This window comes from Saccopteryx bilineata, chromosome 2 (genome assembly GCF_036850765.1).
Source record: "Saccopteryx bilineata isolate mSacBil1 chromosome 2, mSacBil1_pri_phased_curated, whole genome shotgun sequence".
NCBI lineage: Eukaryota > Metazoa > Chordata > Mammalia > Chiroptera > Emballonuridae > Saccopteryx > Saccopteryx bilineata.
This window is the reverse complement of record NC_089491.1, coordinates 2,420,039-2,433,739: the sequence shown is the minus strand read 5'-3', so window position 1 is coordinate 2,433,739 and position 13,701 is coordinate 2,420,039. Positions and strand designations below refer to the sequence as shown.

Sequence of the window (13,701 nt, the reverse complement as noted above, 5' to 3'; positions counted from 1 at the left end):
TCTGCAGGGGACATTGACCCCAACCAGCTACACCTCACTCTCCTGTTCTAGGGTTCAGTGACTTACATTTCAACCCCAGATGAACTGAGAACACCCCTCTTGTCGTGGACGGTGCAGGACGCTAGGGGGCAGTGCTTGCTGTCCAGGCCCAGATGGACATTTCCAGGTGGTCCCCGGCTGTCATGGCTTCCGGGCTGGGACTTCTGCCCCATGTTGGGGGAGGGGCAGTGGGGTTCCAGCCTCCTGTGAGCTGCAGGGATCAGATCGCTGGCCGCCACCCAGGCGTGTGGCTGGTTGGTCACTGTGACAATGATACCCACGTTAAACGGCTCAAGTGTGCTGAGGAGATCGATGGGGGGAAGAGCAGCTCAAAGCCTGGACTGGGTTTGGGGACGAGGACGAGATCGCAGGGTCCCTCCCCACCCCCTTCCCGCATCCCGGCCCTCACCAGGGGCCCATCAGAGTAAAGACAAGTGACAGCCAGTGACTGTGACAGACAGCCATCCCACCTCAGGGCCGTGACACAGCACACACGTGTTCCTGCCGGGGTCTGGGTCCGATGCCGGACCTGGGAGGGGCGGTCGCTACGGCCGTGACCGGGAAACCAGAGCCTTCTGAGGTCTGGTCCTGTCTTGTCCTCCTGAAGTTCTCAGGTTGGGTGTCTGGGAGTCCACCCCCGTGTCTCCCGTCCCCTCAGGGAGGGGCTCTGAGCTCTCAGGTGGGGCAGGAAGGGTGGTCACTACAAGGTGAGTCAGTCTGGTCCCACAGGACTTCACGGACCTACGTCACTGAAGGGCTTTAAAAATCCCACCTCTTCCTGTTTGGGGTCAGAAACGTCCAGAAACAACCTCACTCTGCAAGACCTCGGCTCCCTGGACTGCTTCCTCCACCTTCCCTGCCTGCGGATGGCTCAGTCCCCCCAAAGCCTCTCTGTTCCCTGGGACCCTCCCGGTCAGTCCCCCCCAAAGCCCCGCTGTTCCTGCCTCCCCCCCCCCCCCCGTCCAGCAGCAAGTGTACACATGGTAAGATACAAAGAATTGAAAAATTAATATTGATATTTTAGGAGAAAAAGTCAGATTTCTTGTCCTCTCCTTTCTGTAGGAAGTGAGGGAGAAGGAATATGGGAATCTCCTGGCTTGCAGAGACATACTGTGTAGAAAACTACCTTTTGCCCTGGCCGGTTGGCTCAGTGGTAGAGCGTCAGCCTGGCGTGCGGGAGTCCCGGGTTCGATTCCCGGCCAGGACACACAGGAGAAGCGCCCATCTGCTTCTCCACCCCTCCCCCTCTCCTTCCTCTCTTTCTCTCTCTTCCCCTCCCGCAGCCAAGGCTCCACTGGAGCAAAGATGGCCCGGGCGCTGAGGATGGCTCCATGGCCTCTGCCTCAGGCGCTAGAATGGCTCTGGATGCAACAGAGCAACTCCCCAGAGGGGCAGAGCATCGCCCCCTGGTGGGCATGCCGCGTGAATTCCGGTCGGGCGCATGCGGGAGTCTGTCTGACTGCCTCCCTGTTTCCAGCTTCGGAAAAAGAAAAAAAAAGAAAACTCCCTTTTACTAGGAAGCTTAAAGGGTATTTTATAATTTGGGCTAAGCATACAGAGAGATTTTGTAAATATGATTTTTATTCTTGTGTGTGATTTGCACCAACTCGGGATGGACGACAGCACTGTTTTATAAATAAAGAAATTGTGTGCTAGGTTTTGGGTGGAAGTGGAAGGGAAACTTGGATCCTCCTCCCTACCCCCGCCCCCCACCTGTGAGAAAAAGAGGATAAACACCAGCCAGGTGCCTGGAAGGGAAGAAAAGATCAAGGGAAGCCTTTCCTTTCTCTTTCTTTCCTTCTTTAATGGGCCATTCACAAAGGCTTAATGTAGGCTCCCCATCCCATCCCGAGAAACACGTGATCCATGTATCCACCTCTAGACAGAGGCATGGCCCACAAACACTAGAAATTTTGGGCATGTCTTTTAATATAAGGAACATTTTAACTACATTTTTCACTATTGTGTTACCTTGTAAGTTTTGATGTATAGGAATGTTTTTATAAATCCTGTAGACGAATGTTACAAGCTTGCTAATGAATTGTGTCATCTCCCCCTCCTCCTTCTTTTCCCCCCAACCTGTGTGTGATCAAAGGTACATAACCTGCCTCAGGGCTGTGCCCAGGGCGTGCGCACGATTTGGGTCAGCTTTGCTCCATGTTAGTCATATGTGGCTGGCATATTAATAAATCTCCTTTTTTTTTTTTTTTTTTGTATTTTTCTGAAGCTGGAAATAGGGAGGCAGTCAGACAGACTCCCACAGGAGCCCGACCGGAATCCACTCGGCATGCCCACTAGGGGGCGATGCTCTGCCCATCTGGGGCGTCGCTCTGTTGCAACCAGAGCTATTCTAGCACCTGAGGCAGAGGCCATAGAGCCATCCTCAGGGCCCAGGCCAACTTTGTTCCAATGGAGCCTTGACTGCAGGAGGGGAAGAGAGAGACAGAGAGGAAGGAGAGGGGGAGGGGTGGAGAAGCAGATGGGCGCTTCTCCTGTGTGCCCTGGCCGGGAATCAAACCCGGGAGTCCTGCACGCCAGGCCGATGCTCTACCACTGAGCCAACCGGCCAGGGCCAATAAATCTCCTTTTAATAAAACTCCATAAAAATTCATTTGGACTTGGTGTCTCTACGTAAACCCAGTGGAACGTTACTTTACAACATACACACCCCTGATGTTCGGGCCCTGGCTCTTCCCGGGGCTAAGGCTGCCCCACGCGTGCCCAGGTGCCTGGAGGCAGCACATTCATCCAACAAACATCCTTAGTCCTCCGCCCACCCTCCGGCTGCACGGCTCCTGCCACGGATTTCAGATGTGTGAGCAGAGCTGTTCTGCACCAGTTTCTGTGTTACACACGTGCACGTTGACAGCAGACGTCACAGCATGCAGAGGACACAGAGTGGTCCTGGGATGCAGTGACTGTGTGGGTGGCCCTGACCTGGGGTTTCCCTCTGGGAGACGGGACAGGGATGCCCGGACCAAGCCTGCACAGGGTCCGCACAAGCTGGGTCAGCATTCCCTCTGTACCGGGTCTCCCGTGTGGACGCCGCCCAGTGGACAGGCTGCAAGGAGGGGACAGAGGGAACTTTCCTAGGGACACCAGGTGGCTGTGACCAGGACCCTTCCCTGTGAGCCACGGGTCAGCAAACTCGTTCTCAAAGGGCTGGCTAGTAGAGGCTTTAGGACTCTGGGTCACATGGCCTCTGTGTCCCCTGCTTGCTCCTCCCACAGCCGGAAACCTGACATGAGGGACAGCTTGCAGCCAGGCGACAGGGAGCCTCCGGGGGCTGAGTGACCTTTATTAGAGATGAAGACTCATGGAGATAAAACACCTCGGCAAGGCAGCTGGGACTACCTGTGCGGAAGGGCGTGCCGCTGCCGAAAGCCAGCCAGCGTGCGGACAGAGGGTGGATTCTGTGTCTATCTCTAGTGCGGGTCCTGGGTGCTGGGTCGTGCTCCACGGGCTGGAGTGTGGACCGGGCAATCTTATTCTTTCTCGATTGGCTAGTTTAAATGGCCGCACCACGGTGGAAGGAAGAGATGGGGGTATCATTAAGTAGGTAAGGGGGTTGGGGGCTTGGTAACCCAGCTAGCTATTTCTCTTTCCGTTCCCTGGACAGAGGATTCCGAACGCAGGGGGCTGGGAAGTGAGTTGAAGAACCTGAGTTAAACATTTCCTTCACCTGGAACTTCCTTGGCACAGACACCACAGGCCCGGCTTTGCCAACCCGTGTTATACAACCAGGAACTTCCTACAGTGCCACGTCACAGGGGGGCATGGACAGGGGCTCACGCCTAGTGACCAGCACAAAGCCAGAGACAAGGACCCAGGCTGTGTCTGTGCAGTGAGCAAGCCTTTAATGAGACTGCGTGCTGTTGGCGAGGTCTGGGGCATCGATCACTCTTATCCCCGCAGGGAGGACAGAGAGGGTTTGGAGTTGCTCAAGGGCGCAAAGCTGAGGGTCACTGACAGGGGACAGCGTGGACTCCCTCATTTACATGAGGATAAGCACCCAGAGACCCCTGTCCTCTGCTTCGGGGACTCAGGACCTGGTAGGAGACACCCCCGGCTGAACACCCGCCCTAGGTGGGTCGCAGCTTCATCTCCGACACCTTGTAGCTATAGTTGTAGCCTCTCCCTGAAAGCCAATTGATGCCGTTTGCAAAGCTATTGTGGGTCCCTCCAAGGTAGCGACCGTTCAGGTTCGACACGTGACAGTTATAGTACCACCAGGCTCCCTGGTACGACTCAGCACAGCTCCCTGAATTGCTGTCGTTATCTTGGTCTTTGGTGGAGAAAGGGTAGTTGTTGTGGGACGTCAGAGAATCACCTGCATGGAAGGAAAAGTGGGGTGTTTTACACACAGTGCTCGGGGGTCCTGGGTCCGGGGTCCGGTCCTGTGAAGCTGAGAGCACTGTCCACCGCACACGTCCAAGAGTGCTGCTCAGGTGACCCCAGGACACTCCCTCTGCTGACATAGCCCCCTCGTCTACTCCACACTGGCCAGTTCACGGGCAGCTGACCCTCAGAGGGGAGCCACACTGCCCAGAATGCCAGGATCCTCGGGCAGCACAGGCTGGACTGAGCCCCACAGAACGGGGCTAAGTCACCCTTCCCACATTCTCATCAGTGACGGAACCACAGCCTCAGTGATGGCGAGATTAACCCCGTCCTGTCAGCACGTGTGTCGTGTCCTCTGCATGTACAGTGAGGTCAGGGCCATGCCATCCTCACACAGGGATGACAGAGATGTGCAGTCTCCACCCGGTCGCGCCCAGAAGTCACAGACAGGACACCAAGCAGGTTCCCTCTGATCCCCGAACGCCCCTGCCTGGGGAGACACTCACCGGCGGTGCCCCCGACGAAGGCGCCCAGGACCAGCTTGTACTTCTCCTGCTCGCTCCCCAGCTTGAACGACTGGTATTTGGCAAACTGCCGGGTGCCCTCGAAGTCCACGAGGTCGACACGGAGCTCGCTGGTCCCTGTCGCAGAAAGACTGTCAGTTCCCACAAGGAGGGACCTCGTACCTCTGGAATTTGGGCACATTTTCAGGGACTATTTGAACCTGGCATCCGAGGGGAAGCTCCTTCAAGTTCATATAGACTGTCCTTGGTTATTAAGAGGTTATGGAAACCTACTTCCATGGGTTCTTCCACCGAACCCCAAATTCCCTACTCGTGGTCAGTGGACAGAACACAACCCCAGTGGCATTTCCCTGCAGTGGGTTGTGAGTTCACTCAGCACCCGGTGTGAGAAACTGCTTTCTCCTTTGTCTGGGAGTGACATCTCAGGACACGGTCAAAAGGAACGAGGACAGAAAGACATAGAATTCTGAGTCTCCTAGGCCAGTGACAAGATGACCCTGGCAGGAGAGCTGGCAGTGAAGATGCACTGACCCTGAGAGCTGGTCTGCCGGGGGTGGGAGGACAGGGTGGGGCCGGCTCTTCGCCTGAACCCGCATTAGGGAAGGAGACGCAGTGGGCGGAGAGGTCAGGGCCGGGCACTGGGCAGAACCCCGATGATGACCTCTGTGTCCCTCCGGTCTTGGGTTCTAACATACCAGTAGCTCGTGACCAGAGGAGGTCTTGACCCCATAATCCACTTCCTCTCTGGCTAACACTCAGCGTCTAAGAGAATACACCTCCCATCCCATCACGGTTGTGACAGTTCCTGTCCTCAGAGGCCACCACGGCCCAGGTCCGAGGTCAGGAAGGGGCATGTGGACTTCAGGGCCCCAGGACCCCAGGCCCACGGCACTGTCCTTACCCTGGGCGGTCAGGGCGTGGATGTTGTCATTCCCCAGCCAGAACTCGCCCAGCTGGCTGCCAAAGCCCTGCTTGTAGGTGGCCCAGTCCCGGTAGAAGTCCACGGAGCCGTCCACCCTTCTCTGGAACACCTGTGGGGAGAGAGAGGGCCCGGGAGAGGGGCCTGCTGCCGTCCAGCACTGCCGGGCACCCGAGCACGGCATTGTGGGCCCATCCAGACCCCAGGGGAGGTCAGACAGGTGCCCACTGTGACCAAGGGGGAAGTGTTGGCTCAGAGAGGCCAGGCGACAGGCCTAAAGCCACACAGCTGGAAGGATGAAGCTCTGGCAGGGCCTTGTTCCAGGGCCTGGGTCCACTCCCTGCCCACTGCCGGCCACTCTCTGTCCTGGTGAAAGAGGGGGGCAGACCCAGCGAGAGGGGACTGGGCAATTTGACGGAGGCCACAGAGCACGTGTCCTCCCTCCACGTAGAACCTGCTCTGTGAGATTCCCGGGCACGAGCGTCTCCGCCCAAGGACCACACGGCCGTCCCACCCTGACACTCACAGTCCAGCCCCCGCCGTCCGTGTCCATGTCACACAGCACAGCCAGGGGCCGGCAGTCGGGCAGGTAGATGGTGTGCCAGCCGCTCAGAAAGTGCCCCCTGCTGAGCAGCTCCTTGCAGTTCTGAGGTCCTGGGAAGGGATGCGGGTCGTGGCTGCTGTGACAGGCCCCGGGCGGGGCGGGGGCAAGGCCAGGAGGAGGGAGAGGCCGGGGCCCTGGGCGTCTGCACGGGCGGGGAGGACTCTGACACCTGGGACAGACAGACACGTCCCCTCCACCCAAGGCCACCTGCTGTGATGGCCAAGCCCGGTCAGCCAGGCCATCCTCAACACCACACGGTCCCCCGTCTTAATGCCCAGGCACTGGGCCCTGATGTAGTCTGATATATTCGGGGTCATTCCTGGTCTTTAAGGCAGGGGACAAGTCTGGGCTGACAGCTGCCCTCTGTGATTGGCCAATGGAGAGGAGAGACAGGCAGGGCCCCCGGGTCAGCCAGACAGCACGGGGACTGCCTGCGGCCTGACTCTTGGCCCGTGCTCCCTGCTGTTTGGGGCCAGGAGGGGCTGGGGTCTACGGCAGGACAGGGACAACGGATTTAGGGCTCATCACCTACCTGTGTCACATTGCTCTGGTGTGCAAGGCTCTCCTGAAGGTGGGGACAGACAGGCAGACACGTGTTAAACGTGGGAAGTGCAGCCCTGTGCCCTGCACACCAGGCGGGAATTAGAGGCGCTGCTGGTTCCTTCCAGCATGGCCACAGCTACCCCTCCAGAAAAGCCTGCCCTGTCCCGGCTGACCAGGGTCCAGAGTCCTGCCTGTGCCCCTGGGGGAAACTGAGTCACTAAGATTTTAGTAATGGTCAATCCCTTCTGCTGTCTTGTGCCAAGGAGAGGGGCCCCCTGAGGGACCCCCACAGGTGGGACAGCCATTGTTGTGGACATGGGGTTAAGGGCAGCTGCTCCTTGGGGTCTGGCCGTCGTCTGCGGAGTTTTACATTTGAACACAATGTGTGATTGAACTGAGAGTGTGGACGGTAACTATTCTCGGGGTAACAGAGGAGTGACCCCAGGGGTGCATTTCCTGGTGCCCGTTTCTCCAATGTTTTGGCTTCTTGGCAAGAAATTATGTGAGAATAGATCTTATACTTTATAAACTATATATATGCACATATTAGATATAAGTACATAGCTGTCGCACGCCCCTCTATCACACGCGTCTGTGGACAGTTGAGTGTGGACACTGTGTTCACACGTCGTCTGTGCCCGCAGCCTGCTGCTCACACTTTCTGTCTGACTGCGCTTCCCAGCATCGCCCTGACATCCTACAGCCCCGGGCAGAGAGTCCAGAGGGACAGCAGAGGCCCTCGCTCCAGGGTCTGAGGCTGGGACAGGCCTGGAGAGGGGTGGGAACCCCATCCTGCTTCCTAGACCTCCGCCCTTGTAGGAGGACAGGCTTGGTCCCCAAACCCAGGACCCCTGCTCCACATGCTCGGACCCCCTTCTGTTCAGGGTCTCCAAGTCATCCTCTGGGGACGGTGGGGTGACCTCACCTTTCTCTCCACGGGCTCCCTTCTCCCCACGGTCTCCTGGAGAAAAATAGAGAGAGAGAGGAGAGAGAGGGAGAGAGAGAGAGAGGAGAGAGAGGGGGGGAGAGAGAGAGGAGAGAGAGGAGAGAGAGGAGAGAGAGAGAAAGAGAGAGAGAGGAGAGAGAGAAGGGGAGAGAGAGAGAGAGAGAGAGGGAGAAAGGGGAGAGAGAGAGAGAGGAGAGAGAGAGAAAGAGAGAGAGAGGAGAGAGAAAGAGGGAGAGAGAGAGGGGAGAGAAAGAGGGAGAGAGAGAGAGGAGAGAGAGAGAGGAGAGAGAGAGGAGAGAGAGAGAGGGGAGAGAGAGAGGAGAGAGAGAGGAGAGAGAGAGAGGGGAGAGAGAGAGGAGAGAGAGAGAGAGGAGAGAGAGAGGAGAGAGAGAGAGAGGAGAGAGAGAGGAGAGAGAGAGAGGAGAGAGAGGGAGAAAGGGGAGAGAGAGAGGAGAGAGAGAGAAAGAGAGAGAGGAGAGAGAGAGGGAGAGAGAGAGGAGAGAGAGGGAGAGAGAGAGAAGAGAGAGAGGGAGAGAGAGAGAGGAGAGAGAGAGAAAGAGGAGAGAGAGAGAGGAGAGAGAGAGGGGGAGAGAGAGAGGAGAGAGAGGGAGAGAGAGAGAGAGGAGAGAGAGAGAGAGAAAGGGGAGAGAGAGAGAGAGAGAAAGAGAGAGAGAGAGAAGTGTCAGCACAGCCCCGGAGGGGTGATGACACAGCTCATGGCAGAACGCCTGTCACCCAGAGAAGGACTCTTTCTGTCCCCAAAACCGCCTGCGGCTGAAGTGAGGTCAGGGCTGGGGGACCCCGGCTCTATTTCGGAGTCAGTGCTGGGCTGGTGTTGGGATCCTGCCCTGGGCTCACTTAGGGGCTGTGGACAAGGACCCACATTCTGCTTGAGCCGAACATCCTGTTCAGAGCAGGGTTTGGACACCTAGAAATGACACTGTGACACTCTAGAAGTGGCTTTTGTTTTCTTCTGCCAGGTGAGGATCCTGTTCAGGGCTCTCCACTCTCTATTGGGGTGTTACCTTTGGATCCGGGGGGGTCCTGCCTTCCCAGGGGCTCCAGGGGAACCTTTTTCTCCTGTAAATTTAAAACATTATTGAACAGAACTCCCGGACAAGGATCCTCTGCCCCCTGCCAGGTCGGACACTTGGGCACCAGAGGGAGGGGACTCAGACCCCAGCACTCACAGGGCCCACTGCCCAGTCAGAGGCCAGCCCTGGACACCAGGAGCGCTTCCCAGAGAGCCACGGCCCGAGCCCCAGCTCCGGCCCTCCCCAGGAGAACGGGGATGTGTCCTAATCTCTGTGGCTGCAGAGCCTGTGGCGGGATCAGCACCTGCAGACACTCAGCCCGGAGCTCAGGAGAGAGCCCACCGGCACCAGGGGTGAGTCACCCCAAACCCGCACTTCCTGACAAAATGCATGTTCACTGACTCCTCAGGGGACCAGGAGACTGGCTCCCTCCCATGGATTTTCAGAGCCCTGATCGACCAGGACCCACGCTGCCCACCTGAGACCCTCAGGGACACTGCCCAACTTGGGGTCTCACACGGCAAAGACAAGAGCTCCGTGACCCACCCTCATGAGAGCACTGACCTCTGCTCCCATTCGCGCCTGTGTCTCCCTTGGGCCCTGGGGGCCCGGGCAGCCCCGGGCAGCCTCGGAGAACGGTGAGCTTGTCGGAGCCGTCAGTACCCAGTATCTTCAGCTCTGCAGAGGAGCACAGGGGGCCAGTCAGTGTGCTTGGTCTGGGCCTGAGGGCCTGCAGAGCTGTGTCCTCTGAGGGGACCCGGCACCATGGTGACCATGGGCCCGGGCAGATGGCCGTGGCCAGCACCACCTGCCTCAGCCGGAGGGTCAGCCTGGAAGGGAGGTTTTCCTGCCTCTGCTGAGGACTTGGTCCGTCCTCCCCCCAGGGGTGTGGGCAGCAGGAAGCCTTGGCCTTGGGGTCCACCTGCCCAAGGGGATCCCAGCTCCTCAGGGCTCTGTGTCCTCAGGCAAATCACTCAGCCCCTCTGGGCTTCTGTCCCTGGGCTACAAAGTGAAAATAGAGATAGGGTTTAGGAGAGATTCCACTAGAGGCAAATTTAGAAAGTCTTAGTCAGCAGTCAGGCCTTTAGAAAGAGCTCCATAAACAGTGGGTGCGTTCAACGAGTAACAAGATATGAGGACGTTTGGGAAACTTGGTAAATATAATGTCAACCCCCTCCGTGGGCTCGTGATCTTGGAATTCCCCAGCTGGCGGGCCCGTGGGGGTCCCCGTGACCCCAGGACACAGAGCCACGTCCGGCAGACCCGGGACCGGAGATGATCTATTCGATACAGTTTCAGTGTTTTGACCGCAACCCCGAAACAGCCTCAGGAGGCACATCCTGGGGAATTCGGAAGGACGCAGGGACGCGCGGGGGACCCTGCCGTCACTGGGGGTGTTGGTCTGTCCTCACCGGGTCTTCCGTGCTCAGAACCAATGCAGACTTCACTTTTAAAATTGCTTAAATTTTCTCATTAAAAAAAAAAACAAAACAACTTGGTAATTTTAGACTTACCTGAGACCGACATAAATAAGACATATTGAGGAAAGAAAATGAACTCCTGTGCATTATAACCTTCTGTGAAGGGGCCCCGGGTGAGCTTCCTTCCTGAGTCATTCCAGGCTTTCTGCCCAATAACATGGTGGAAATTCTTTCTCCCAGTTCCCCCTTAACCAGACCTGTCACCTCGGGACCCCCGAGATGCTCCGAGGCTGCCCCTGGGCCGGGTCACAGCACCTGTGGGTATGGGGGTGGTAAGAAGCAGCTGACACAGAGGTGCCCCGGGAGGGGGCGGGACCCCACTGAGAGGCACTCAGAGCTTACAGGACCTGAGACAATGTCACCCTCTCTCCGTCACCTCCGGGACACAATGGGTCCTCCTGTCCCCTGAGGCTGGAAGGTCACAGCCTGAAAGTCCCACAGAGCTGGGGGTGAGCTCTCGGGCCATCTCCCAGTGCCGGGGACAATCACAGAGCCTGACCCGGGCGGCGCCCTCCACGCCTCCACCTCCTCACAGGACCTGCGCGGTGGGACAGGACGCGGCCCCTCCCCGGAGGACCAGGAGCAGGTCCCCCAGCAGATGGTCCTTAAACGCGCTGTGTCAGGAATCACGTTCACAGAGGACGCAGCATGGGCCTGATGCGCAGTCCGGGGTCAGTGAGCAGCGGCTGTGAGCTCTGCGTGTGGCCACTTAGGTCCCTCTCACCTGGACAGGTGTCAGCCTCCGAGGGTGCCATGCACAGGACGGCGGTGGCCAGGATGACGGACGCCAGGGTCACGGCCGCCTGGCTGAGCTCCATGTCGGGTCCTGGCTGCGGGGAGCTCTCCCACCTTTTATTGGCTGAGCTGTGCCAACATCTGGCTTTATTTCTCAGCCCCCCCGGGGGGCGGGGCACTTCCTCCCCCAGGCGGGTGCTATCAAATAAGGTGGAGTCGCCTCAGAGAACAGTCTCTTCCTCACCCCCCCACACCCTCCTCCACAAGCTTCCCCTGGGAGCCCAACTCCCCCCCCCTCAGCTGGGGCCCGTTCTTCCCACCAGAAGCCACCCCAAGGACCTGTGTGGGGAGGGGCTCGCCTGCCTGTCTGAGCCTTAAGGGGGACGCCCAGCTGCCTCTCCCCCTCTCCTCACCCAGCTCTGCCTGCTGTCACCTCTGAGGGGGTCCCTGGATGGCAGGAGGGGAGGATTCATTTGCATACAATGGGCTTCAAATCTCCTGAGGTTTGGAGACTTCCCTGGGGTCTGGGGTGGTCAGAGGGGACAGGGAGGGAGCAGAATGCCTGTGGGGGTGGGACGAAGTGTCTTCTGACTGTAGCCCGGCCAGGGTCAAGGCCAAGGGTGTGGTGACTTGGACACTGACAAGTACCAGTCCAGCCAGAACTGCAAAGTGGCCAGATGTTGAGCCAGAAGAGGTAACATTAAATTATTCCTGGACCCATGTGACACCCACCCAGCCCCAACTGGGACCAGGCTGCAGGGGCCCTCTGAGTGCTTTTCCACACCTGCTGAGACTTGCTAAATAGTGACGCTTAGCAGGGGTGCAGTTCAGTTAGAGACAGGGCAGTCTGAATAGGAAAATTCATAGCTTTATAAGCCTACCTGAAAAAACAAGAAAACTCAAACCATCTAATTTTACACTGAAAGGAACTAGAAAAAAAAAACAAGAGACTAAGCCCAAAGTGAAGAGAGGAAAGGAAATAATAAAGATCAGCGTATAAATAAATGAAATAGTATCTAAGAAATAAAAAAAAAATACAAGAAATTGATGAAACCAAAAACTGGTTCTTTGAACAAATAAACAAGCTTGACTGTCGGGAGCCGATCAACGACTGCTGGCTGGCAAGGCCACAGCAGAAGAAGATCAAAAACTGCTGATTGACAAAGTCACAGCAGAGAAGACCAATGGCTGCGGGGTGACAAAGTCACTGCAGTGAAGACCAACGGCTGTGGGGTGACAAAGTCACCACAAAGGATAGGCACAACGATACTCCCCCCTTTGACCTTTTGAATTAATCTGGCCTTATATCCCCCCTTTTCTGGGTGTGTGCTATTATTTGTGGCACAGGGATAATAGTACTGTGCTTTCCCTGTAGATTTGTAGTAATTTCTTTGGAAATGAGACAGAGGGTGTAAGTTCCACAGAAAAGCCTGTAAGCCCCTTGAACTGGGCTCATAAACATAAGAGGCTGGCTATGATATCCCTCATAAAGGGTTAAGTTTGTAGGAGAATTTCTTCTTATTAATCATGTTAGAAAGAATAAAGTTAGAACTTAACTAGTGTATGAATATAGTAAATGAATAAAGTTTAACTAGACATTAGAATCTTAGGTAAAGTGTAGTAGAGTGGCCTGTTGCGTGGCCTTGGATAGGAGTGCATCTGGCAAGTAAAGAAAGTTTTGTTAAAAGACTTGTTTTGTCACTGAAGGCAGTTACTGGGCTTTTCTCAGTAAAACGTTCTCATGAGATTTTTGTATTTGCCTAGAATAAGGAGAAGAATGTGGTGGGATTCATAGCAGCAGTAGCAACTAATGCCTTCTGATATTGTGTTGCTGCTAGCTATCTTGCAGATGCGCTCTATGTATCTTTGGGTGAAAGTTACTCTTGATACTATGTCAGTTTCTTATAGCAGGCCTTTTGTAGTCCCGTGGGAAAAGAATTAGGACACTGCATGAACTCAAGGCCATTTGCCTGAGCAAGCGGTGGTCCTTTTGCTAGTCCTCGATGATTTCGTCTGCTATCTCTTTCTGTGCCCTCGACTCACAACAACAGTAAAATAGAGTTATTAATTAGTACTAATCTTTTAGAATTTTGTACCAATATTGTTATTACTATTCAAGTTATTGTACAACTGTATAACTCACTACCTGACTTGTAGTTTATAGATATGAATTAACTGTTATCTGGAAATATGTAACGACAGTGAAACTAGAACAATGATGTATTCAAAATACCATGTGATTGTAACTTAGTGTGTGTGTATAAAAAAGGAGCTGTACTAGTGTTTAGCGGAGATGCCTGGCAGTAAATGCTAACCAGAGAATAAAGAATTCGGCTCTCTCACTCGATTTCGCCGACGCCGTCTCTTCCTGTGGGACCCCTGGATCCCCCCCGGGGCTGGACCCCGGCACTTGACAAATCTTCAGTTAGACTCATGAAAAAAAAAAAAAGACCCAAGTAAATAAAACCAGAAATGGAAGGGGTGGGGGTGGGGGGAGAAACACCTGACACTACAGAAATGCAAAGCATTGTGGGA

The 13,701-nt window shown here is 55.8% G+C and overlaps 1 protein-coding gene across 1 annotated transcript; it reads right to left on the bottom strand.

Moving 5' to 3' along the window:
• Positions 1-3,871: 3,871 nt before the first annotated feature.
• On the bottom strand, positions 3,872-11,291 carry LOC136323839 (ficolin-2-like). The gene is given in 10 exon segments (XM_066255718.1): positions 3,872-4,369; positions 4,887-5,021; positions 5,806-5,935; positions 6,350-6,477; positions 6,960-6,992; positions 7,896-7,931; positions 8,942-8,957; positions 8,959-8,996; positions 9,515-9,628; positions 11,156-11,291. Coding segments are annotated over 10 exon segments (972 nt in total). The 5' UTR covers positions 11,250-11,291; the 3' UTR covers positions 3,872-4,121.
• Between the last annotated feature and the right edge of the window lie 2,410 nt (positions 11,292-13,701).